General features: G+C 43.1%; 1 protein-coding gene across 2 annotated transcripts in view; it reads right to left on the reverse strand.

Annotated features, from left to right (window-relative positions):
- The window catches only part of Pip5k1b (phosphatidylinositol-4-phosphate 5-kinase type 1 beta), a 250,636-nt gene that overhangs the window by 88,266 nt on the left and 137,271 nt on the right, over window positions 1-25,099 (reverse strand). For both annotated transcript variants that reach the window (XM_075973742.1, XM_075973743.1), the window contains 2 exons: window positions 11,388-11,518; window positions 3,731-3,848 (listed from right to left, as the gene is read on the reverse strand). In XM_075973742.1, coding sequence (XP_075829857.1) covers window positions 3,731-3,848; window positions 11,388-11,518 — 249 coding nt within the window. The remainder of the gene's footprint in view (window positions 1-3,730; window positions 3,849-11,387; window positions 11,519-25,099) is intronic.

Genomic DNA, 25,099 nt, shown 5'->3' on the forward strand with positions numbered 1-25,099 from the left:
CTGGTAGCCTAAAAAATTCCTATGAGTGACTCCTATGAGTTACATTGGATTTGTGAAAACCTGGAGGGGCAGGAAAGAGCAAGCAGCTTGTCCCCGCAGCAGAGACGGACACACCCAGGGCCTCTTGGGTGGGAGATGCTGGTCTAGGAACAAATGAAGACGAGTTCACAGTGCTGTGCACTTGGAAGCGCTTCATCCTGCTGCCTCCCTAGCCAAATTATACATGCATAGACCTGAAACTTGTAATCAGCGAGCACATGGTGAATTTTAATGAAACTGAGAACGCAGGCACAATAATTCTGGCAGAAATCCAGACACGGCAGCACGAAACCAACAGGGATGCGATTTCAAATCTATGGAGCTGGCAATCACTCATTAACGGTCTCTTCTGTCTTCCCCTGCTTACAGCCATGCATCCTCACAGTGTGGGTTTCAATAGTCCTACCTGACAGATGCCAGGACTTGGTATTTGTGTCACATCCTTTGTTTCTTTACAGAGACCTTTCTAAGACATGCCCATTTGTCTTCTGGGCTTTATTTGAGCTTAATGGCTCCAAAATGTGCCACGCGAGACAGATTGGACTTCTTTAGGGTGTGTTCTTCAGGATGGACCACTGCCGTGTGATGGGTAGAGATGCTACCTGGAGACTATGCTTGCTGTCTGCGGCTTGGTGGGTGAGGACGCTAGGACTAGTGGAAAGAGTCTCCTGAACATCTGGAGACGAGGTAGATAGACGGAGACTTTTGAAACCATTGGCATAGTCTTCCAGGCTCTTTTGTAAGATCTCCTACTCTATGAAGAATACTTTCTGGTTTAAAGTCCCATTCAAGAAATGTGGGTAATTTATATGGGAAGTTGTTCAGAGAAGAACTTTCCCAAAGAGAGCAACTGTGTGTTATTGGAAATGAACAGAGTGAGCTTTCCCGGGCTGTGGGGCAATGGGCACAGCAGGGCTGAGATGAGCACCCATCTTGTGACGTCATGCCCAGGGCTGTGACAGATGCCTGCATTAACAGTGCAGTGAATTGCTGTGGTGTCTCTTTGGTTGGTCAGAAGTTTAGAGATGTCCAGAAGGAAGAGTCACTAGTTTCTTGTGTACGGCCCAAGGGACAAGAGTGACCTTGCCCTTTTCATTATGAAACCCCACTGGGTTTCCTAAACATATTTTCTGAGAGATGGTGACCTTCAGTTATTAACAAATGATCAGAAACCCAAGGATTCTCCCTAACACACCTCCAGAACAGGCACAAATGCTTGAGTAGGAGTAACAGGGACAGGTGCTAGTATTTTAGAGGGACAGAGAGGCAAAAAGAGCCACTGGGACTTGCAGAGACTTGTTAAGAACCACCACTGCTCTGCTGAGACTTAGTCCTGCATCTTATGTCACTGGGAAAAAAATCAATACTTTCTGAGCTGTAAAAAAGCTGACAATAACGCTATTGCTTTGAGTCTGGCTCCCTGGAACCCATTTAAAAGCCAAAGGCAGGGGTGTCTATCTGTAACCCCAGACTCTTTCAGGGAGACAGGAGAACACCCCAGTGGCTCACTGGCTAACTAGTGCACAGCAACTAGAACATAGCACAGGGGCAGACAGAAGACCCTTCTCCATTCAAGGTTGTTCTCTGTCTGACCGCTACACATACACTGTGGCATGTGCATGGCCTCACACAGAAATACATATGTGTAAACATCACACACACACACACACACATACACTGTGGCATGTGCATGGCCTCACACAGAAATACATATGTGTAAACATCACACACACATACACTGTGGCATGTGCATGGCTTCACACAGAAATACATATGTGTAAACATCACACACACATACACTGTGGCATGTGCATGGCTTCACATAGAAATACATATGTGTAAACATCACACACACATACACTGTGGCATGTGCATGGCTTCACACAGAAATACATATGTGTAAACATCACACACACATACACTGTGGCATGTGCATGGCTTCACATAGAAATACATATGTGTAAACATCACACACACATACACTGTGGCATGTGCATGGCTTCACATAGAAATACATATGTGTAAACATCACACACACATACACTGTGGCATGTGCATGGCCTCACACAGAAATACATATGTGTAAACATCACACACACATACACTGTGGCATGTGCATGGCTTCACATAGAAATACATATGTGTAAACATCACACACACATACACTGTGGCATGTGCATGGCTTCACATAGAAATACATATGTGTAAACATCACACACACATACACTGTGGCATGTGCATGGCTTCACATAGAAATACATATGTGTAAACATCACACACACATACACTGTGGCATGTGCATGGCTTCACACAGAAATACATATGTGTAAACATCACACACACATACACTGTGGCATGTGCATGGCCTCACACAGAAATACATATGTGTAAACATCACACACACATACACTGTGGCATGTGCATGGCCTCACACAGAAATACATATGTGTAAACATCACACACACATACACTGTGGCATGTGCATGGCCTCACATAGAAATATATGCTTGCAAACATCATACACATACACACACACATACACTGTGGCATGTACATGGCCTCACTTAGAAACACATGCTTGCAAACATCATACACACACATACAATGTAGCATATACATGGCCTCACACAGAAATACATGCTTGCAAACATCATACACATACACACATACACAAATAAATAGTTAAAAATCATTATTTTCTTAAGTACCGACTAAAGAGATGTGTTTTCATTAGCATGGAACAGATACCAGTTTTGAATTTCATCCTTTATGTCTTATCCATATTGTAAAATACATTCAGAACATTCCATCACCAGTGACAAACACTGCCTGCCGTACCACCCCTGAAAAGCACCGTTCCAGGATCTCACCAGAGTCTTACTGAGAGCATCCAGAATGGGACAACAGTGAATCTTAGCTGGCATCCTTCCTATGGCTCCTTTAAAAACAGTTTTTGAAAAGCCCCTAGGTGTTAACAGCAATGAAATTATGAGGTACGCCAACCCCTCTCAACAAAAACTGGGCTGCGGCCCTCTGAAAGGGAAGGAGATAAACCTGAGGGTGGCATTGTGTCTTTTGCTGCTGCTGTGCCCAAGAGAGGACAGAGAGGAGAGACAGAGCAGAGGCCAGAGAATGCCTATGTACATGTGAAAATATGCTTAAAAAGAGACTGCAAAGCTGGGCGGTGGTGGCGCACACCTTTCATCCCTGCACCTGGGAGGCAGAGGCAGGTGGATCTCTGTGAGTTCGAGGCCAGCCTGATCTACAGAGCAAGTTTCAGGATAGCCAGGGATATACAGAAAAACCCTGTCTTGAAAAACCAGAGGAGAAGGGGAGAGAGGGGGAGAGAACATGAGAGGACTATGGGAGGAGATGTAGAGAACAAAACTAGGAAAATTTCAGGTCAAGGTTGTGGCCCATCAACATTAGATTAATCATAAGGTATCTGTTAGGGTAATTACCCAAAATAGTAATACCTCAGTTATTTAAATATTAACCACATAGCAGATTTTTATAGCTATCTGTTAAGAACCGTGGCATCAAATTGCATTTTTGAAGCCAAATATGTAAACATTAAAAAACTTGGAACGTCTACTATGTTCCCGAGGTTTCTAAGAGACAGTCACTTGCCACTGCTGCTGTTCAAGAGAGCACCATGCATTCTGTAGAAAGGAAAATGATAGGCTCTTACCAAGTAATCATCAGGCTTGATACCGAAGAGTTCTCGGAAGTACCGGAAGGCCAGTGGAGCATAGGTCTTAAACCTGAAGTCTGGGTAGTGGTGTGCCGGGGTGAGATTGCTACCTTCACTGCAGTTCATTCAGAAAGAAGACACAGAGAAAGAACATTAGCAAAGACAATTCCGGCTTCAAATTCTAGCTCTATTAGTCCTGGGCTAATTTTATCTCTTGGGAAAACAAATACCCTCTGCTCGTGGGTATCACAACGGTCAGTGGCCCCGGGGTAGACACACTGACATGCTGATGGACCACTCCACACAGGCCTTCCCTGCCAATCGTGGGGTGTGGTAGATAGTCTTCCTCTCCCTGCTTTTCCTTCCTTGGAAAATTATCACTTTCTAATGAAATCACATTATAATAATGTTCTAATGAGACCCCGAGCCCCGCCTGGACCAATTAAAGTACTTCTTCATTGTGAATTTTGGATACTGGATAAGTATCTATAACTGAGAACATTTGAAATAATGTTTTGCCGGGTGGTGGCGGCGCACGCCTTTAATTCCAGCACTCGGGAGGCAGAGACAGGCGGTCTACAAGAGCTAGTTCGAGACCAGCCTGGTCTACAAGAGCTAGTTCCAGGACAGGCTCCAAATCCACAGAGAAACCCAGTCTCAAAAAAACCAAAAAAAAAAAAAGAAAGAAAGAAAGAATTTTTTTAAAGGATCTATTTATTTCAGTTATATGTGTATGAATGTTTTATTTGAATGTATGTTTGTGCACCATATGTGTGCAGTGCCCTCAGAGACCAGAAAAGGGTGCAGTTCAGATCCTCTGAAACTGGACTTAAGGAGTTGCAAGTTGTCATGTGGTTGCTGGGAATTGAACCAGGGTCCTCTGGAAGAACAGCCAGAGTTCTTAGCTCCTGAACCATCTACCCAGCCGTCATGTGAAATCATTTTTAAAATATCTTATGATCTGGAGAAAAGAACTGTCAATCTCCATCTCAAAGTAAATTGCTTATAAATGGTCACTGGGCTATTTTTCTCTTCGGGGTTAAAAAAACCTTAGATTTGTTATTATTATTATCATTATTATTGTTACCATTATCATTATTATTATTATTGTGCGTGTTTGTGTGCACACAAATGATGTGTATCTGTGTATGCATGTACCATAGTATATATATATGGAGTCAGATGACAATTTTGTGGGGTTGGTTCTCTTCTTCCACCTTTATGTGGGTTCCAGTGGTTGAACTCAAGGTGACAAGCTTGTGTGGCAAATACCTTTACTAATGAAGCCATCTTGCTAGCTCCTCCCTTTGGAGTTTGAAACAGATATTCACTTTGAAATGCAAACTGGCCTAAAATTCACTAAGTAGAACAAAGGACCTGGAACTGCCGATTCCCTTGTTTTAGAACTGCCGATTCCCTTGTTTTAGAACTGCCGATTCCCTTGTTTTAGAACTGCCGATTCCCTTGTTTTAGAACTGCCGATTCCCTTGTTTTAGAACTGCCGATTCCCTTGTTTTAGCTTCGTCGGTGCTGAGCTTACCAGGTGTGTGCCACCACTTTCACCTTATGAATGGTTGTTGTTTCCCTAAGCAAGCATGGCTGAATATCCCTAATCACGCGCGAAGGCCTGCCAGCACAGCCAAACGCTTCCTCGGTCCACATTTTGCAATTTATGAGGGGAAATGCATTCAGCTGTATGTCCCCTGGGATGACTTCAGAATTTATGTGACAGGAAATAATTTACAAATGTCAGCCAAGGAGAAATAAGAGTTCAAAGCCAGGAGAGTCAATATGAACTCTGATCTCCTCCCTCTCGACTGTCAGCAAGTAGAAAGAATCACAACGCCTGCTTGGGAGGAGGCTGCTGTCAGTGGGCTCAGTGTGGCCTATTTCTTCTGTCTCCTGCTTATGGCTTTCTAGCTCCGGCCCATCAAAGCTATGCACTCTATTAGGGCAGGCTCCTCCCGCAGTCAGAAGTAAGATGAAACGCCGGTGCTCCTTTCATTATTTCCCTTCATTCTTTGGCTAGCACGTCCACGTAAGAAGCTGGATGCTGCATTTACACTGTTGCATTAGCTTGCTTTGCTTTTGGTTGATTCTGAGCTTCTTGTGTTGTTCACCTGGGCTTCCGCAAACTATAAGGAGTTTCCTAGGGAACAGCGACTTGATTACTATGCTCAAGTCCTGGACGGTATCAAATAGATAGTCTTACGTTTCCTTGGGAACGAGACAGGCAGGGACAAATGCATACACACGATATATGTGCATACACAGCCGTGCAGCTCAAGGTAGACAAGGTGAGCGTTGTTCCCTTTGGAAAAATGTTTTTGTGCATCGTGTTGTATGGCATATGTACTTGTTATGTGGCTGTGTGCACATGTGAGTGCTTGTATGTGCACATGTGTGTATGTGTGTGCGTGCATACACATGGATACAGAGGCCAAAGGCTGGCGTGTGGCGTCTTTCCTCAATTGTTCTTCCCTTTATTTGAGACAAGGTCTCTTACTAAGCCTGAATCAATGCAGCTATGCCAGCTGGCCACAGAACCTCATGGATTCCCCTGACTCTTTCTCTCCACTGCTGGGTTACAGGCTACTGTGTTCAGCCAGGTAATTCACAAGGACGGGATGATGTTTACACTTTACTCTCAGCTTCGGAAACACAGCTGTCAGCCAAGAGCATCATCAGTGACAGCATGTCCTATAGGGGAGCAGAAGGGGAAGCAAAGCTTTTCATGGGCAAAGAGGCCAGAAACCTTTCCCCAGAGCAGTGTGACTCCAAGAGAGAGCAGAGCAGAGCTTCGGAGCCGTCACCATTTACTTGTGGGTTAAGACGATCTTAGGGTATTCATTTCTTCATATGACATGAGCCCGCCCTTCCTTCCTTCCTTCCTTCCTTCCTTCCTTCCTTCCTTCCTTCCTTCCTTCCTTCCTTCCTTCCTTCCCTCCCTCCCTCCCTTCTTCCCTCCCTCCCTCCTTCTCTCTCTCCCTCTCTATGGGACTATTTTATTGTAATTTACAACATCATAGTTATGTGGCCATGCCCAAAGTGGGTCAGTATCTTAAAGGCTATTGGCTGAAGGAGTTCCCACAGCACCCGCCCCCTTTCTTTCTTTTTTTGTATGAGTGTGAAAGGTAATAGAGTAAACTAACCAAGTGCGGTGGTACACACCTTTAATCCCAGCACTCAGGAGGCAGAGGTAGTCGGATCTCTGTGAGTTAAAGGCCGGCCTGGTCTACAGAGTGAGATCCAGGACAGCCAGAGCTACACAGCGAGACTCTGTCTCGAAGAAAAAAAAAGGGTCAGCTAAAATTATAATTGGATATATTGTATGTCAAATAAACAAAACCATGCTTAGTTTATAGTTGGTACCTAAATTTTGCTTTCCATTGCCACCTCAGGTTCATGGTCTTAGGGTACAAATGTTATAAAAACTCTTCCTTCTCTATCCCACCAGCAATGAAACTTATCTAGAGCATCCCAAGGGCTGGATGCTCATGGTTCTTTTACTTATTGTCTTTGATTCTGGAAGATCATGTAACCAGAGACTGGACAGGCCCTGTTACTTACATATCCCTCAAATCTTAAATGTCCAGGCCTTTTCCTATCTACAAAATGAAATGATCCGTAGAACAAAAACATGATATCTAAAAATAGCTTTGAGCAATTTCAAAATAAAAAGGAACACAATGCATTTGGTTGCTAAGGGCAACCGAGTCTGTTGCTTCAGAGTGGAGATAAATTAAAACAGCTTGTCAGGGGCTGGAGAGATGGCTCAGTGGTTAAAAACATTAGCTGCTCTTGCAGAGGACCCAGATTCAATTGTCATCACCAACATGGTGGCTCACAACCATCTCTAACACAAGTTACAAGGGATCTGACTTTCTCCTCTTCTGGCCTCAGAGGGCATCAAGCATGCAAGTAGTACACAGACATATATGTAGGAAAATGGCAATAGATATAAAACCATGTTAAAAAATAAATTAAAAAGCATGTCACTTCAAGCAATTAGTTCTGTAGGACTGAGGTATCATGATGTAGAGATACTAGAGACTACAGAATGGTTTAGCTGCTTACAGCCAGAGTCTGTGCTGGTCATTCACCCTGACCCACATCCTCAGATGAGCTTAATCAATGTATGAATTGCTATTTTTTTTTCAAGACAGAGTCTCACTATGTAGCTCTAACTGTCCTGGCGCTCATTATGTAGAATAGACTAGCCTCCAACTCAGAGATCCATCTGCCTCTGCCTCCCAAGTGCTGGGATTAAAGATGTGCGCTAGTATGTCTGGCTATGAATTGCTACTTTCTTACATGTATCTATAACTGTGAAACCATAGTCACAATCAAGATACTCAGTGTATCCATCACTTTGTGGGGTATTTTGGCTGTTGTGTTAATGAGGTTATTATTACTGGTAGGGCCTGGGGCACCGAGTCCAATACAAAGAGTTATCTAACCTGAAACAACACCTCCTGTGAGAAACCCTGGAGCAGACTGCTGCAGGACACTTGATCATACCCTGTGAAGATGTGTCTGCACTTCCTTCATTAAGACATCACCTGATTGGTTTAATAAAGTGCTGGATGGCCAATAGGTAGGCAAGAGAGGATAGGTGGGACTTGGGGGAAGAATCTGAGAGGTGGGGATTTGCCAGAGGGATGCAGAGGAAGTCGGATGTACAGTACTGAGGACCGGTAACAAGCCACATGGCAGAATATAGATTAATATAAATGAGTCAGTGTAAGTTTTAAGAGCTAGTTGGGAACAAGCCTAACCTAAGGCCAAGTTTTCATACTTAGTAGGAAGTCTCCAAGTTCGGGAGCTGGTGGTCCACAAAAAGCTCATTTATAGCGGTCCTTTGCTAAAATCATGAAGACAATGAGGCCAGAGAGGTAACTGAGGGACCTACAACATAAACTTATTTGTCTTCATGTAATTGTATCTAGGATGCATAGGTCCTTAAAAACAAACAACAGTACTATGATGTCTTATTGTATTTAAAAGCATTGGTAGATGTTAAAATGCAATCATCGATTTCTCTAAGTAAGGGATGAAGCCTTCTTCCCCAGGGGGTGTGTCTGGCCTGCTGTTCACAGAGTCCATAATGTGAAGAACAAAGACCTAAGTCTAAGTTTTTGCAACTTTAGCTTCCTGCTCAAAAAGAAAAAGGTGAAAAAGCCACCATCTTTTTCTCCTCACAAGGATGTCACAGGCTTGTCACAAGTCACCCAAGGACAATAGGGGCATAATATAGTGGGCTCTCTCTATGTGCTTTTCATAACCACAGAATCAACCAGTTATGGATTAAAAATAGTTTTCAAAATTCTATCTGTATTAAACATAGATAGATGTTTTTCTTGTCATTATTCCCTGAACAGCGCAGTAAGCGACTCTTCACAGTGTAGTGGGTAGCATGAGTAATCTAGAGATGCTATATAAGGCGGAGGGCTGGCTAGATGGCTCAGTGGGTGACAAACCTAAGGGCCTGAGTTCGATCCCCAGGCTGTACATAGTAGAAATATAGAACCAATTTATCTGTGGTGTTGCGGGATATTTGATCACACTGTGTGAAGATGTGTCTGTACTTCCTCACCTACCTAAGGCAATTTTTGATCAGTTTAATAAAAAGCTGAATGGCCAATAGCTAGGCAGGAGAGGATAGGTGGAACTTTGGGCAGAGATAGGAACTCTGGGAAGAATCTGAGAGGTGTGGGGGAGGGAGAATTCACTAATAAGGCGTGGAGGAATTCAGATGTGGAACTGAGGAGAGGTATCGAGTCACATGGCAGAATGTAGATTAATATAAATGGGTTAATTTAAGTTTTAGGAGCTAGTTAGGAACAAGCCTAAACTAAGGCCAAGTTTTCACAATTAATAAGTTTCGATGTCATTATTTGGGAGTTGGTGGTCCAAAGAAAGTTCAGCTATAGTGGTGCATATGCATGAATTCATATACATTTATGAAAATAAATGCAATTAAAAAGTATACAGAAGAATGTGTACAAGTCATATGTCGGCTTGTACTACTTTACTTAGGGGACCTTGGCACTAATGGATTTTCTGATGCTTTGGGATGCAAGAACACAGGCTCATGGACTCGGAGGGATGATAGTTGTCATGAACTGTCCTTACCCACCTGACTGATGAGATCAAGCCCTGACATAAACAACGGAATGGCTTATAAACCACTGAGTCTGAAAAGCCAATCCCCATAGTCACAGAGACAAAGTAAGCATCCCCAGGGAAAATATCTTTACTTGTATTTCATTGTCTTTGAAAAAACCTGCAGCTGTGGTGACATTTCAACTGAACAATGATTGTCTTTTAAAATAGTGGACTCGACTTTAATATTTTTACACGACACAGAGATACCTCAAGTATACAGTTCCATCACTGTTTTCCATTTCCACATGTATCTACTTTTAAAAACATTTTTATTACTTTTATTTTGTGCATGCATGTGTGTGTGTTTGTGTGCGTGCACGCACAAGCTCATGTGCACCATGGTGTGAGGGTAGGTCAGAGAAGAACTTGCGAGAGATGGCTTTCTCTTCCTACAGTGTACATGATCCTAGGATCAAACTCAGGTAGTGAGGCTCAGCAGTAAGTGCCTCATCCACTGAGCCATCTCACCAGCCCATGTACCTGATTTTAAATAATTTATGTTTTTTTCTTCCTTAAACTGATAAATGTATGAATAGCTTTGGTGACTCCTCTCTCTCTCTCTCTCTCTCTCTCTCTCTCTCTCTCTCTCTCTCTCTCTCTCTCTCTCTCTCTTTGGATTTTTCGAGACAGGGTTTCTCTGTAGCTTTTGGTTCCTGTCCTGGAACTAGCTCTTGTAGACCAGGCTGGTCTCGAACTCACAGAGATCCGCCTGCCTCTGCCTCCCAAGTGCTGGGATTAAAGGCGTGCGCCACCACCACCCAGCTTTGGTGATTTTTGCATACAAGGTGTCAACATAGCAGCATTATTTCATGTTTTTCTGGAGGAAATTTAAGTCAAAGTCATCACGAAATAAAACTTATTGGCTTAATTCAGATGTAAGATGATTTGTGGTCCCTCCAGTCCATTCTTTAACTATTTATTTTTAAGAAGATTTGTTTTATTTTATGTGTACGAATGTTTTCCTGGTGCCCTTGGAGGCCAGAAGAGGATGTTGAATCTCCTGGGACTGGAGTTATAGAGATGGCTGTGAGCTGCCAGAGGGATGCTGGGAACTAAACCCAGGTCTTCAGCAAAAGTAAGCAGTGCTCTTAACCACTAAGCCATTTGTGCAGCCCCAGCTCACACTTTTAAATTAGGCATAGCAAAACCTTGGTACCAGCACTGATTAATGGAAGATCTCTCAAAACATGTGGCAGACTTTACTTGGAAATTCCTTTACCCTCATCCAGCAAACCCCATGATCCTTCTGCACATAGTCTTCCAGGCACCCATTACAACTAACTACAGCTGACCCGTGGAGGCCACTCACTGTCTCCACAGGAGAAATGCAGGACTTTCCCAAGCAATAACATGGTGGAGCCACAGGTCCCGCCCCCACACTCTCCAGTACATGTAGACATGCGTGTGGCAGAAAAGTTCTTCAAGAGAAGGATGTCACTGTGAAGTTTCCTCAGCATGGAATCATTTCGAATGCAAATGTTCTTACCTGGGGAGGAACACGCTTTCCACCACATAAAAGTCTTGCATGAGGACATCGCGCTCTGGCTTGGAAGTGAGGTTCCCCACTGTGTATCCTATGCCCAGCTGAATAGCACCTTTAATAGCCGACGATGCCGTCTACAAAGGAAACACAGGGTACCATGTTAGCCTCGAGGGCTTTCGTCAGGGATACAGGCAGCAAACTGAGGGGGAGGCTACTTTCTCCTTCTTGTTCCCAAATAGCAGGAAACTGGGGCTTAGTAGAACCTCTTCAGGACCCTTCTCCGTGTATGAGATCTCATAGTGACGACTGCGGATTGTCCCCCATAGGCACAGGCAGTTGAACACGTGGCCTCCGCTCCTGTTTTAGAAGGATGTAGAACTTATGGAAGATGGACCCTGACTGGTGGACAGAGGTCATCAGGAGGCTCATATTCTGGTCTTGCCTCAGGTCCCTTTTTCTGTGCCTGTCTATTTGTAGATGAAGAGTTCCAGTATATGCAACCAGTGGTACACACCAGTTCCTTCATTTTCTCACAGCCATGCTGACTGTCATGAGTCCTCTGAAACCAGGAGTCAAAGTAAATTTGCCTTGGCCAGGCATTTTGGTCACAATGAAGAGAAGTAAATGACACACCATGAGATTATCTTTGTATGTGTGATATCTTTCATACAAAATGCACCTAAGGTTAAAAGGTTAAAACTTTACCATTGTTACACTAAGAACTTAGAAATTCCGTGGAGCACTTTGGATAAGGAGCACTATAGTTTCTACCCAAAGATAAAAGGTAAAGTTAGATTTGTTTTAAAAAAAAAAATGCCTCCCCCTCCCCAGTGTACTTGTGGATCAGTAAGAATATTTTCTCTACATAGACATGGTAGGAAAAAAAAATAATCAGTTTTTGGTGTTCACAGAAAATTTAATTTTGAAAATTGCCTACTGGTCCTGGCAATGATCTAAAGCTAATTTTTTCTTCATTAATCTGAGATAAAAGATAGAGCATTGATGTGTGATAAAAGATGAAGCATCAGGACACAAATGTTTTCAATTTGCTACTTTTCAAATATCTTCATATGAAACAGAGATGCTGTTAATTAGAGAATAACTATCTTGTGTACATGTATACACAAAAGTGTGCATGCATGTACATGATGCTAGTTTCCTTTTTTTATATGTGTGATGTGGTGCTGGGAATTAAGCCAAGGATCTTAAAATCTCTATTAATCTATGCATATATATGATCTTAATAAAATAATAGAATAAACAACAATAATAGAATAGAACAATTCAATTTAATAAAGTTAGAATAGCTGGGAATGGTGGTGCTTTAATCCAAGCACTCTGGAAGCAGAGGCAGGTGGATCTCTATGAATTGGAGGCCAGTCTGGTCTACATACTGTGTTCCATGATAGCTAGGGCTAGATGGAGACCCTTCTTAAAGCAACAAAAAAAAAAAAAACAAAAGAAAATCTGAATAGATTCTGCATATTTATTTATGTATTCGTGCATGTCTATGTATGTACAATCATATGTGTGCATGCCATAGCCTGTGTGGAGGTCAGAAAACAACTTTCTTGGTGTCGGTTCTCTCCTTCCAACTTGATTTTGAGGCAGTCTTTTTCTCTTCTTTCTAATGCTGTGCTGTACATTCAGACTTCCGGTTTAGTCTCTTGCCTCTGTCTCCCATTTGTGCCAAAGCAGTGCTGGGCTTACAGTCACACCTCCCATCTTGTCAAAGCAGTCCTGGGCCTATGGTCACAAGTTTTTCCATCTGGATTTTTCAAAACATAGGTCCCAGGGATTGAACTCAGGTCATTAGGTTTGGGTCCTAGAATACATTTTTCTGTGTGCATATGTTCCACTTTTTGTGTCTCTGTCTCTCTCTGTCTCTGTCTCTCTCTCTCTCTCTCTCTCTCTCTGTATGTGTGTGTGTGAGCACATGCATGTGGAGGTCAGAGGTTGATGCTGAATGTCTTCCTTGTTGGTTCTTCACTTTCACAGTGTTGAGACACTGACAATGGAACTCACTGATTTGGCTCTAGCGGTCCTCCTCCCTCTAGCTCTCCAAAGCTGGCTGTGTCAAGTCTGGCTTTCTCTGTGAGTCCCAGGGATCTGAACCCAGGTCCTCGTGCTTGTGCAGCAGACACATCATCTACAGAGCTGCTCCCCCAACACTTCAGCACATTGCTCTTAAGTGTTCGTGTGTTTTACTCTTTATGTCTGCCAGTGCTAATGAAGCACCACAGACCACAGCAGAAAACAGTGAGTTATAGGACTGATTCTTGTTTTGGGAGGGGGGTTTGTCTGTGTAACAGTTCCGGCTGTCCTGGAACTTGCTTTGTAGCCCAAGCTGGCCTTAATTTATAGAGATCTACCTGCCTCTACCTCCCGAGTGCTGGGATTAAAGGCGGCACTACCACAGCCTGGCTTAAATGAGTGATTCTTAACCAGAGGCCTTTGGCTATGTCTGCAGAGGTTTTTGTTGTGGCTAGCACACTGGTATGTTGCAGTGCCACCATCACCAAGCAGGTCTCAGCATCCTGCAATGTACTGGAAAGCTCCCTGCCACAAAGCCTTAGCCAGTCCCAAATGACAACAGTTCCATGGTTGAGAAACTCTGGCATAAATAAATGGAATAAAGATTATCCAGTATATTCAAAAGGAAAAACTGTCTTCTTTCCCAGGCAGCCAAGACTGAACCCCCGAACAGACATTTAATACAGGGTGTGTCTGACATTAATAGTTGTTGGTTTTGCCTGAAATGGTCACGCTCAACCAGTACTGTTCAGAAGCCTCATTATCTGATTAAGAACAATTCCTTGAACCATCATTTAAGCATTTTTCTTGTTCCCCTCTAAACATCTGTCATCCTTCATCTGAGGACGACAATCCACATGTTGGACCATGTAGAACATGAGAAATTTTTGGTGTTTTTTTCCCCCCCACATACCCTTTGATTTAGGACTGCAGGAAGCAAGATGCAAAAGATTGAGACTTAAGTGCATCTAGTGCCTGAAAAAACAATTTTGTTATTTTAATGCTCCTTCCCTGGATTCTGAGACGCCACCAGTTGGCATCAGTGACCTTTTGTACCAGTTGCTCGGCATTCTGAAGGCACAAATGGATTTCTTTCATTTGAACCCTGTCTAAAGAGTCAAAAGCCACTTCTTTTCCTGCTCACCACTCAGGGTGCTATGCCCTAAGATGTGACGTCAATGCTTTTCAGAGGAACCAGCACCCCGGAATGTTCTGTCTAGTCCTGAAACAGACCTCCTTGGTGCATTTTATTTCTGGGCTCACGCTCCCCCCCCCCATGCTGTTTCCCAGAGCCATGGGAGCAGGCTTTTATCCCTTGGTGCAAGTCTGTCAGTAAGAGAGTACCACATTCCTCGCTGTCCCCACCCTGGGAACAGAGGGCAGTCTGACTGGAACCCTCAGGCTTCAGGGGGTGTGAGTGCCACCAGAGACGCTGTTGACATGGATGGGGGTGGTCACTTCCCTAGAACATATGAATAACCTCAAAAACAGGGTAAAACAATGTCCTCTTGCTCTAAGGAATGCTGAAAACAATCTTTCTCCTGTGGTATGAATTTAAGCTTTGAGTTCCTGAAGGAATGAGGACACCACTGACATATTTAATTAAATAAGAAGACAAAAAACAAAAACAAAAAAAAACCCCAACAAATTGTAATCGTATTAATTTCTTTTTCTTTTCAGACCTCTTGATTTTTAAGTGCTTGGGTGGGAGAAATAATAGCATAGTAATAAAGTCATAGAAATAAGTTATTTATGCCAGACAGACAGTTGACAACATGGATAATGGTAATTTCCCCAATATAACCATAACACATAGTTCCAAAATGCTTACAAGGTTCTCAAAGCCCTTGACGTTTGCTGATTTTTTTTAAAACCTTTCTATGAGAGGTAAGTGCTAGTTGGTAAGCACCCCTAATGTGAAAATTTGAAATCCAAAATGCTCCCCCACTGGGAACTATCAATAGTGTATGTCAGTGATATAGTGAACACCTCAAAGTTTCTGGGTACCAACAATTGCCACACGTGGAAAATCCTATACCCAGCTCCCGAGATGGGTCATGACCCAAACAAAACATAGAGCCCAGCAGCACAGCAGCTGGAGTCAAAGGGCGTCTACCACCTGCATAAGATGCTTAGGAATACCGTATGAAATCATCTTTAGGCTAAGTGTGTAGGGCACCACTGACATATAAATAAATTTTGTGTCCAGTCTTGGCTTCTATCCACAAGCGACCTCATCATGCATATGCAAATGTTTCCAAATCTCATATCCAAAACATGTCCCAAGGATTTTGGATAAATGATTTCCATCCTGTATTACCTCCTCCCTTTCATGGACTCAGGATGTTTAGTAACTTCCTACAAGGTGAAGAGGTGGACTCAGTACGTAAGCCAAGGGTGATTGTATCAGAAACAACCACACTCTGCGGTCTCAAATAGCAGAGTTCCTTAATTCACTTAGCCAAGCAGCTGAGCTTGGTGACAATGATTCTCTTTGTAGGTGTATACTTATGGCTCAGCATGGTTAGGCGACTTCCCCAAGTCTCTCTACCAGTATTTGGCAGAGTCTGACCACCAGGTGCAGGCTGCTTCCACATCTCGTTTATCAAAAAGAGCCAAGAATCAAGGTTGAAGGTTCTCTATTAAGTCGGGATGTTTGATGTCAGCAAAGGAAGGAGCCCCGAAGGAGCCATTCCTTGGGATAAACTGAGATAAAAATGTTTAATTAGCTGCTAATCACACCCAGCCATTGGCAAGGCAAACAAAAGCTCACAGAACTCTTGGTAAACCACTAGTATCGCTGGTAACGTGGGGAATTATTGCGATGAGGCGGTGTCTGGCTGCCTCCGTGGACACAACCCCACATGCTTCCTTTTCCTGATCTCTGGGTAAAAAGTAAATGTTTTGATCTGGGTACATTTGGGTATAATTCTACAGTGCCCTGGCTGCTTCCTGGGAATTCTAGATTGCGTTCAGTGACCTATGATTGGTCACAGGCCACTAGCAGCAGAGGTCCCTTCATTTGCCACTTTCCCATTAGGGCATTAGGCTCGGCTTCATATCCACCAAGATATGCTGTAAAACTTAAATCACTTTGAAACCTTTCCTGGTGTGTGCGTGATTATCAAATCAGCAGGTCATGATGATGACGAAGAGCATTCAGAAGGAAATGCTGGAGGCTGCTCTCCTGCAATCAGTCATTCTCTCCCCACAATTCAGATGCCCTGGGGGTCCCTTCCTGTCTTTGGGATAGCAGCAAGACTTGAGTGAGCTGACAGATTTCATGCATTCTGGGCTACTTAAGTTTCCACTGCGGGCTCTGCACACTGCATCCCCAAAGTGCTGGAACATGACCATTCCTCCTCCTAACTCCAGGGGGGACCTCTGGTTCCTTTAGTAGAGGCTTAATGCAGGCTTAGATTTGGAACAGCAACACGATCTATTTTTAATTCTGGACCTCACAGGGATAAGTGGAGGCAAGTATGTTGCCTGGATACTAAGCATGTGACACTTAGGGAAAGCGAGAGCCACAAAACAGCACGCAGGCAAACCACTTATTTATTTACTTCCGTAGCTTGTCCAGGTATGATGTTAATACTAAGGAAAGTGGACGTCGGCTTGCATTTATGGGATGAACTACAGTTTTAAAAGCTCCATTTGTAGCAGTGCAGGGGAATAAACACAGTGCCCAGCTCATGTAAGGCAATAACTCTACAACTGAACTACTTTGGTAGCCCCAAAAGCACTAGCTTTAATGACTGTCTAATAATCAGAGCTGTCAGACAGATAGTGATGCATAATGCCCACCGCATAGATAAACTGGATCTAGGAATTAACTTGATCTAAATCCCAAGGCTCGTACTACATACTACATTGAGGAATGAGTCCCCGGTCTTTCTGAAGGTGCCCAGTTCAGTGTTCTGATCATTTGTTGAACCCGAGTTTACACGTTTGCTTAACATGTGACTTTTTTTCTGCTGAAGATGGAGCTGACAGACGCCGAGAAGCACTTGAACAATGAAATAATAATGAGCATCCTAACAATAAGAAGAAATGCCTACAGAGACTCACCAGAAGGAAAACAATGATCCTAACTACAGCAAGGGTTTAATAGCCTTACATTGGTTACAGGAAATGGCCTCCTACAAAGCATTGTCTATGAAATTGGATCACTTAATATGGTATCTGATGTCATGGGCTTTGCAAGGAAGTATTGAAGCATTTCATGTCAACAGCAGTTTCCCCTCTAAGGCTATCTGAACTAATTATGGGATTATAGCTTGGATACCTGTTGCTGGAGAGATTTGCTTCAAAAGCACAAACGTGGTCATGTTATTACTTTCCTTGAAACCCCTGAATGGGTCCTCAGCGTCCTCACTCTAGGATCAAGTCCAAACCTCAGACAGCTTGACTCTAGAAGCCATTTTTTAATCTGAACCCCTCTATTCTGCTTCTTGCTATCCATGAGCAATGTGACAAAGATGGCACAGGCCAGTCTGTCCTGGAGTAAGATGACATCTAAACCAGAGATGCTAATTGACAAGGTCTCTTATTTTACCAGGCCATAGAAAGTAGTTATAGAGCACCCCTTTATGTCAAGATGGCACTCTGTGTTGGGGCAGGGAGATTTCTACTACTTTCTCTCACTTCTCTAGTTCAAGTCTAGCTGGCACGGGCCAGTTGGCAGGTCATGTCACTGAAGACTGGCATTGTGTTTACCACTGTCAGACAATTCTCTACAACTCAGGGATTTGGAAGGGGCCTAAAAAGGATCCTTGTAGCCAGGTGATGGTGGTGCATGCTCTTAATCTTAGCACCCGAGAGGCAGAGACAGGTGAATCTCTGTGAGTTCGAGGCTAGCCTGGTCTACAAGACCTAGTTCCAGGACAAGCTCCAAAGCAACAATGCTCAAAGAAAAAGAAAAAAAAAATCCTTGTACTTAACAAAATGATGCAATGGACTTTCATGTGGTGGGAAAAGGTCCCATTAGTGGGTCAGGGAAGCTCATTTTTAGAGACCTGGAAACAAACCACTGTGGGCAACGGTAAAGAGTAGGCATTGGGGGCTGGAAAGACTAGGCAGATGTAGATCTGGCCCCTTAAAAGTATTCTGAGGGTTTGTTGGGTTTCAGTTGTGTTGGGCAACAGATGGTAAAAACTAGTGAAGAATCTTATTGGGGATGGGGTGTCTAATTTGATAGGATCGCTGGTTGCCTTGTGGAGAACAGATTGGAGGAAAGGTAGGAGGGCAGTGATTTGGGGGCGCTCGCAGTGCTTGCATGGTTCACATGGCGATGGTGATGGCGCAGAGAAGGCTGGTGAACACGAAGAATGGGAGTCGAATGTAAATTAGCAACACTTAGGGTAGTGGGAAGAAGACTAAGGAAAGGTGGCTTTACGGAATGGAGAGAGGATTCTGGAGGAAAGGGGACCACTATGGCGGATCCTTCACTCCACATACAAATGAGAGAACAGTAAGAATCCTGAGCTCAATTCTCCTTGTTCATACTGAAGTCAGGGCTCCACACGTAAACCTCAATCTGAATTAAGAATATATGACAAAGTGACTGGATGTAATTAAACCATCAGCATAAGAAAATGTTCTGTAATGTGGAGAAATAAAACGCTGTGTTATGTCTAAGCGGTAGCACACAAAACAAACCCATTGAAATTTGGAGATGCAAACCCCACAAACGTGTGCGCACACACACAGAGGATAATTAGAGGAAAGAAACACACCTGAATGGATATTATCTCTGTACCATGGGGGTTGTCTGGATTTATTTCTCTCTCTTCTTTTAAGGGTTCAGGAGGCTATAAACCCATGCAACCATCAGACTGTTAGAAAACATAATGGCAGTGACGTGGCTGTGCCTCCTGCTGTTTCTCTAAATGTATTCTGGGGTGGGACCCACCTTTGCTCACATGAAATTCACAGCAGGTCTAGGACCTGTTGACTGAGAATAAAGGTGCCCCTGTTCATACCTTGGCAGAGAGCCATAAAAAAATAGCCTCACATAGACATCTGGTACACTTTATCTAGCTTACTAACAGACAGATTTGGGGATGCTTTCAGGGGACCCCATCCCTCCTCCAGCTTTCTGGGTACCCATAGGCATTTAATGTGGGGGGAGGGGCTCTCTTCCCTTTTCTGTTGGATGCTGGAAGGAGGAGAAAAGGAGGGGGGGAGAGTGGGGGGGAGAGAGAGAAAGAGAAAGAGAGGAATCCTCTGCGAGGAACTCAGCTGTAAGATGTTTCAAAGTTTTGCCAGATACACATTGCTTCTTGCTGGGTGTCTCACAAGATCTGTAATTATCCCCTAAAAATGGCCACTACCTTCTCATATACAGGAAAAAAATATATCACCCCTCTCCCGGCTAGCAGTTTTTTGCAGCTGCTTCTAAGCTCCACCTGCATCTTGAAGGAGGAGGTACAAACTCTATATAGTTAGCTGTATTGGTCACAGACCAGAGACCCTCCTGTGTCTGCACAAATCAATATAGGCCAAACTAAAGCACTGACGATTGCTCTGGGCTCCTTGGTCTCCACGTTCACGGAAAGCCAGGTTCCTATTTTTCTCTTTCTCCATTTGTCTTTTAGTACTCCACCATCACCCTTGGACCCTGTTCTTCCACAGGCCCCTCCACACTGTCACTGTTCATGGCAATAGCTAGAAATGACAGACTCCTGCCATCATTAGTTTCACACATGACTTGGTTGCGTTCTATTGCTTTCACGGCACGCAACTTTTTTCGGAAACAATTTTTGCAGCCATCTACATCTTTCAAAATAAGAAGAGTGTAGCTCTATTCTAACAAGGCCTCTTTCTGGGGCTGCATTCTGTGTGGCAGAACTGCCTTGGGATAGGGTCATTCTGACACACTGGGCACCAAACAACCCTGGAAGAAGCCCAAGGCAAACACACTTTCTAGTTAATTTTCCCTTTTTGCCGAGAAGCTTTTTTTTTTTTTAACAAGATTCCGGTGTTTGATGGAAGATCTGCTTCTCAAATGTTGATAGAAAAAGGTAGAACAAAGAAAAGACGTTGCAGGGTTTTATTTAAGTCAGCTCCACTTCACTGATACACCTGTCAGAGAGGCGAACTTTACGGAAAGAAAAAGCCTGTTACACAAGCACTTCTCGTTATCAGAAAAATGCTGTACTTCAGTGGTATTTGTAACTCAGCAGTGGTGAAGTAGGCACACTCAATTGCACTTAAGGAGACAGGCCAACAGTTGCAGATGACACTCATGATTTAAGACAGTGTGGCATTATGAATGCTACTATATTAGTCTTGTGCAAATGTTACAGTTTAAACGAAAGACATTCATCATAAACATGGCATAATATACTCTTAATATCCTTCCTACACACTAGGGAAGAAAATTATAGTTGTTCATGTATTCAAATAGAAACAGTATTTAATTGACATAAGCACAAATTTAGATTCAATAGCAAAAAATTAGGGCCTGATTCTTTTTCAATCTTCTAAAATCAACTAGAATTAGATCCCACAAAATTTTAGCATGTTAGGTCTCCTGAAAAGGGAGCTGTCGACTATAAAGTTAAAACATTCCAAAAACACTAATCTCTATTTGGGGGCAGATGTGACTGCGCTTCTCACAGATGTTGCTACTTGCCCTCAGCATCCAGTCTTTCTTACTGGAAAGTTCTTCATGAAAGGCAACTTTGTCCCCCCCCCCAAGGTGACACCTGGAAGGGTATGGAGATGATTTTGGTGATTTTAGCTGGAGAGAGTTGCCATCTGTTGGTTAGAGGCAAGGGGTGTGTTCAACATCCTGGTGACCCCCAAACAAAGAATTACTCCAAAGCCAATACTGAGAAACCCTGTTAAACAGTAATTGACATTTGAATGGGGTATTCTGTCTGAGTTTCTTGAAGTTAGGTATTGTCATGATTTCTGGTGATGGTATGTAAGAAGAAATGATATTGCCTAGGTGCCAGACCAAGCCTTAAGAAGGAGTGTGGCCTGCATTGAGGTGACATCTATAGATGAAGTAGTCTTTACTGGTCATGTGTGGAAGTTGTGCATTGAGAACGGAAGAGCAATGAGTTGAGCCTGGGGTCCCTATGACTCAGCAGAGGCAAGGACTACAGTTTTCTTACTGAGAGAGAAATAGGTACGGGTGTGTCTTCATTTTTTGGTTTTACACATAATTGAATGCATGTTCCGAGTGCTATAACTTATGATCCAAAACTCAAATGTTCTTGACTTGATTCAAAATGTTCTCAAGCTGAAAAACAAATGTTTACATAGACGCCATTGCTTAACTTAAAAACAAACCATGTTCATTGAGAGAAAAGTCACATAGCCCTCAGTTATAGAAAGCAAAACACAGATGTTCCCATTTCCCCTCCTTGCATGCTAGGGTTAACTATACTCAACCAGTTATTATGTACCTGAGGCTTTTCTCTCTAGACATGAAAGCACACACATACATGTGCACACTGGAGATGAGGGTGTAGCTCGGTGCTAAGCACATGCTTATCATGTGCCAGCCATGGCATCACAAAGTAAATTAGTAAAACGTGGGACTCCCACTATTTAGGCTTTGTTGGACAACTTGGTTCTTTCACATAATAGCCTTCTGTGTCCAGCTATCCAGGCTGTATATACCATGTTTTGAATCCGGAATGTTCTTCATAGGCTCAGGCTTTAAGTACTTGGCTCGCAGCCAGTGGCACTGTTGATTCTTTAGGAAGTGGGCCCCACAACTGACTCCAGCTATATCCTCTTTTTTTTTCTGTCTGGCCCATGTGGGAAAAGCCACCAGTGCACACTCCTGCTGCCATGAACTGACTGCCTCTGCTATTTTCTGTAGCACAGTAGATAGACGGAGAGTCCAAAACTGGTAAAGACAAAACAATCCTTTGCTGTGGGACAATGGTCTTTTAACATGTCACTTGTATTATTTTTAATAAAATGCTGATTGGCCAGTAGCAGGCAGGAAGTATAGGTGCGGCAACGAGAATTCTGGGAAGAGGAAAGTCAGTTTGCAGTAGTCACCCAGACACAGAGGAAGCAAGATGTGACTGCCTTGCTGAAAAAGGTACCAAGGCACGTGTCTAATACAGACAAGTACTATGGGCTAATATAAGTTATAAGAGTGAATAAGAAGCCTGAGTTACTAGGCCAACAAGTTTATGATTAAATAGACCTCTGTGTGATTTCTTTGGGACTGCGGGAACCAGGCAGGACAGAAACCTTAGTCAACAAACCTTTCTTCCCTTACATTGCTTATGACAGATATTTAGTCACAGCGTTGCCAATCTAACCAATATATTATAGTCAGTGGTGACAGAGATTTTTTCACAGCTAATATGGAGCACAATTGGTTCAACTGCTCCCCTATCAACAGACTACAGTTCTTGTAATCATACACATTTTCTCCCTCCTCCCTCCTGTGCCATACTTATGATGAGTGTCTTTAACCTAAACGGTAACATTTCTAAAAGACTAATATAGTAGAATTCATAATAGCATGCTATCAAGAGTTTCTTTTGCAATTGTTGGCATATCTTCTTAGAAGCAATTGAATATGCATAATTCCCCACTGCTAAGTTATGAAAACCTTAAGAATGCAGTATTTTTCAGTTAATGAGGAGTGGTTGTTTAATACACTTTTCCTTTCTAATAAAATATGCATCCTCCCTCCCATGGGGATTAAACCCTGAGGCCTGTGCAAGCTAAGCAAGTGCTCTACCTTTACCCTACATCCCCAGCTCTTATTGTTCAGACAGGAGCTTGTCATGTTTTTCAGGCTGGCTTTGAGCTTGTGGTTCTCCTGCCTCAGCCTCCCAAGTAGCTAAAATTACAAGCAAAACTATCCCATTTAGCTAGTTCAGCCCTTACTTTTAGTTAATAGTATATTAACTAAAATTGATATTTGTCCATTCACCCATTTCTGAATTATTTATTTAGTAACTTGCAGCAGAGGTTCCAAGAAGAATTGCCGATTTAAAGGATAAGACTGTTTATACTTGTGCAAGGGTCTGCCCAGAACTTTCTAGATGAGACTTCATCAACTGATGCACTTCAAAGAGAGTATAAGAATGTTCTTATTGCCATATTCTTACTGATACCAGCATCATCGATGTTGATTTTTTTCAAACTTGGTACTTTAATTTCCATTTTCTTAATCACTAGTGTGTTTTTTTATTGCTTATTTGTTGTTAACTTTATAATTTCATTTTTTATGGTCACACACTAATAACCATGCTCAATTACCTCCGACTAATTGAAGCTAAACTGCACTTGCAAAATACTCCCCCCGGAAGCACAGAAAAGATTCAGTGCTTTCTGTTAGGAGCTTTTAATGTGGAAACTGTAAATTCTCCAAGGATTAGATACTGCAGCTATTCTATTGCATCCACAATATAAGTTCTTTATTCCTATAATAACATTTAGAATTCTTTAGTCTTCTATGTCTGAAATGGTCCATTAGAAGAACTTCATCTATAGTCACACAGTTAATGCTTTATATAATACATAAGGAATGCACCCCACAATGGGCTTGGTTAGGCAGTGGGGCCTTTTTGGCAGGAACACAAAATCCTGGAGTGGGTGAGATATGTATGCAGAACACTTCTGGCTGGAGCAACAGATACAGAGCTATGGTCTAAGTCTCTACCTGTTAGTTGATAGTCTTATATCATGGGTTAGCAAAGCCCTTTCAGATGGGTTTCCAAGTAGTGAGCAACAGTCTCGTATCTTTAGCTGGACTTATTTTTATTTTTTTGACAGTGGTAGTTTTCCTGTCATAACCTCACTTTAATCTCTGTTTCAGGTGGGGTGGGGTGGAGTGTTGAGACAACACAGGAGCCCTTCAGGGTTCTCCTGGCAAGCTGGCCTCTGGGAGTGCTCAATATAATGCACACATTCTCCTGAGTTATTTTTAACTGCTGTACGAGGAAACTGAAACTCAGAGCAGTTTATCTTGAGCCGCAAACCACGGACATGGAAACTCTGGCCCCAAAAACCAGGCCTTTCCACCTCAGCTTCACATCCAGACCACTTTGGCCCAGGTTGTCACTCGTCGTGGGATGCATCAGCATTGTTGGTTTTTGTTTTTGGTTTTTCGAGACAGGGTTTCTCTGTGGTTTTGGAGCCTGTCCTGGAACTAGCTCTTGTAGACCAGGCTGGTCTCGAACTCACAGAGATCCGCCTGCCTCTGCCTCCCAAGTGCTGGGATTAAAGGCATGCGCCACCACCGCCCGGCTAGCATTGTTGGTTTTACACTCAAGAGAGCACGGGTACAGCTCAGCCCTCCGGCTAATCCTCACACTTGCTGGTGACCGTATGGTCCTGGCTCCAGGCAATGCCACCAGTTACTCTTCATGTTTGCATTGCTCCTGGTTAACTCTTTTTTTCCCACAGGTGTGTAAGCAGGTGAAGGCCAAAGCCAAGTTTCATTCCTACAGAGTTCTACGGTCACAAAACACTCTTGAGTCCAGGTACACAGAGATCTGGGCACTAAGTGGCCCAAGAAGACCGTCATTGTAATGGTGGCAGTTTGGGGGTCTTTGGAAAGTTAATTAGCATTTGGGCTGTTGACCAACTCTATGTGGGATAGTGGTAAAAATCAACCCCTCTTCTTAAGAAGCAACCTTAAGCAACTTCTACTTTTTCACCCATCTTCTCTGGCCTTCTATTATCCCCTC

This window comes from Microtus pennsylvanicus, chromosome 5 (genome assembly GCF_037038515.1).
Source record: "Microtus pennsylvanicus isolate mMicPen1 chromosome 5, mMicPen1.hap1, whole genome shotgun sequence".
NCBI classification, from domain to species: Eukaryota; Metazoa; Chordata; class Mammalia; order Rodentia; family Cricetidae; genus Microtus; species Microtus pennsylvanicus.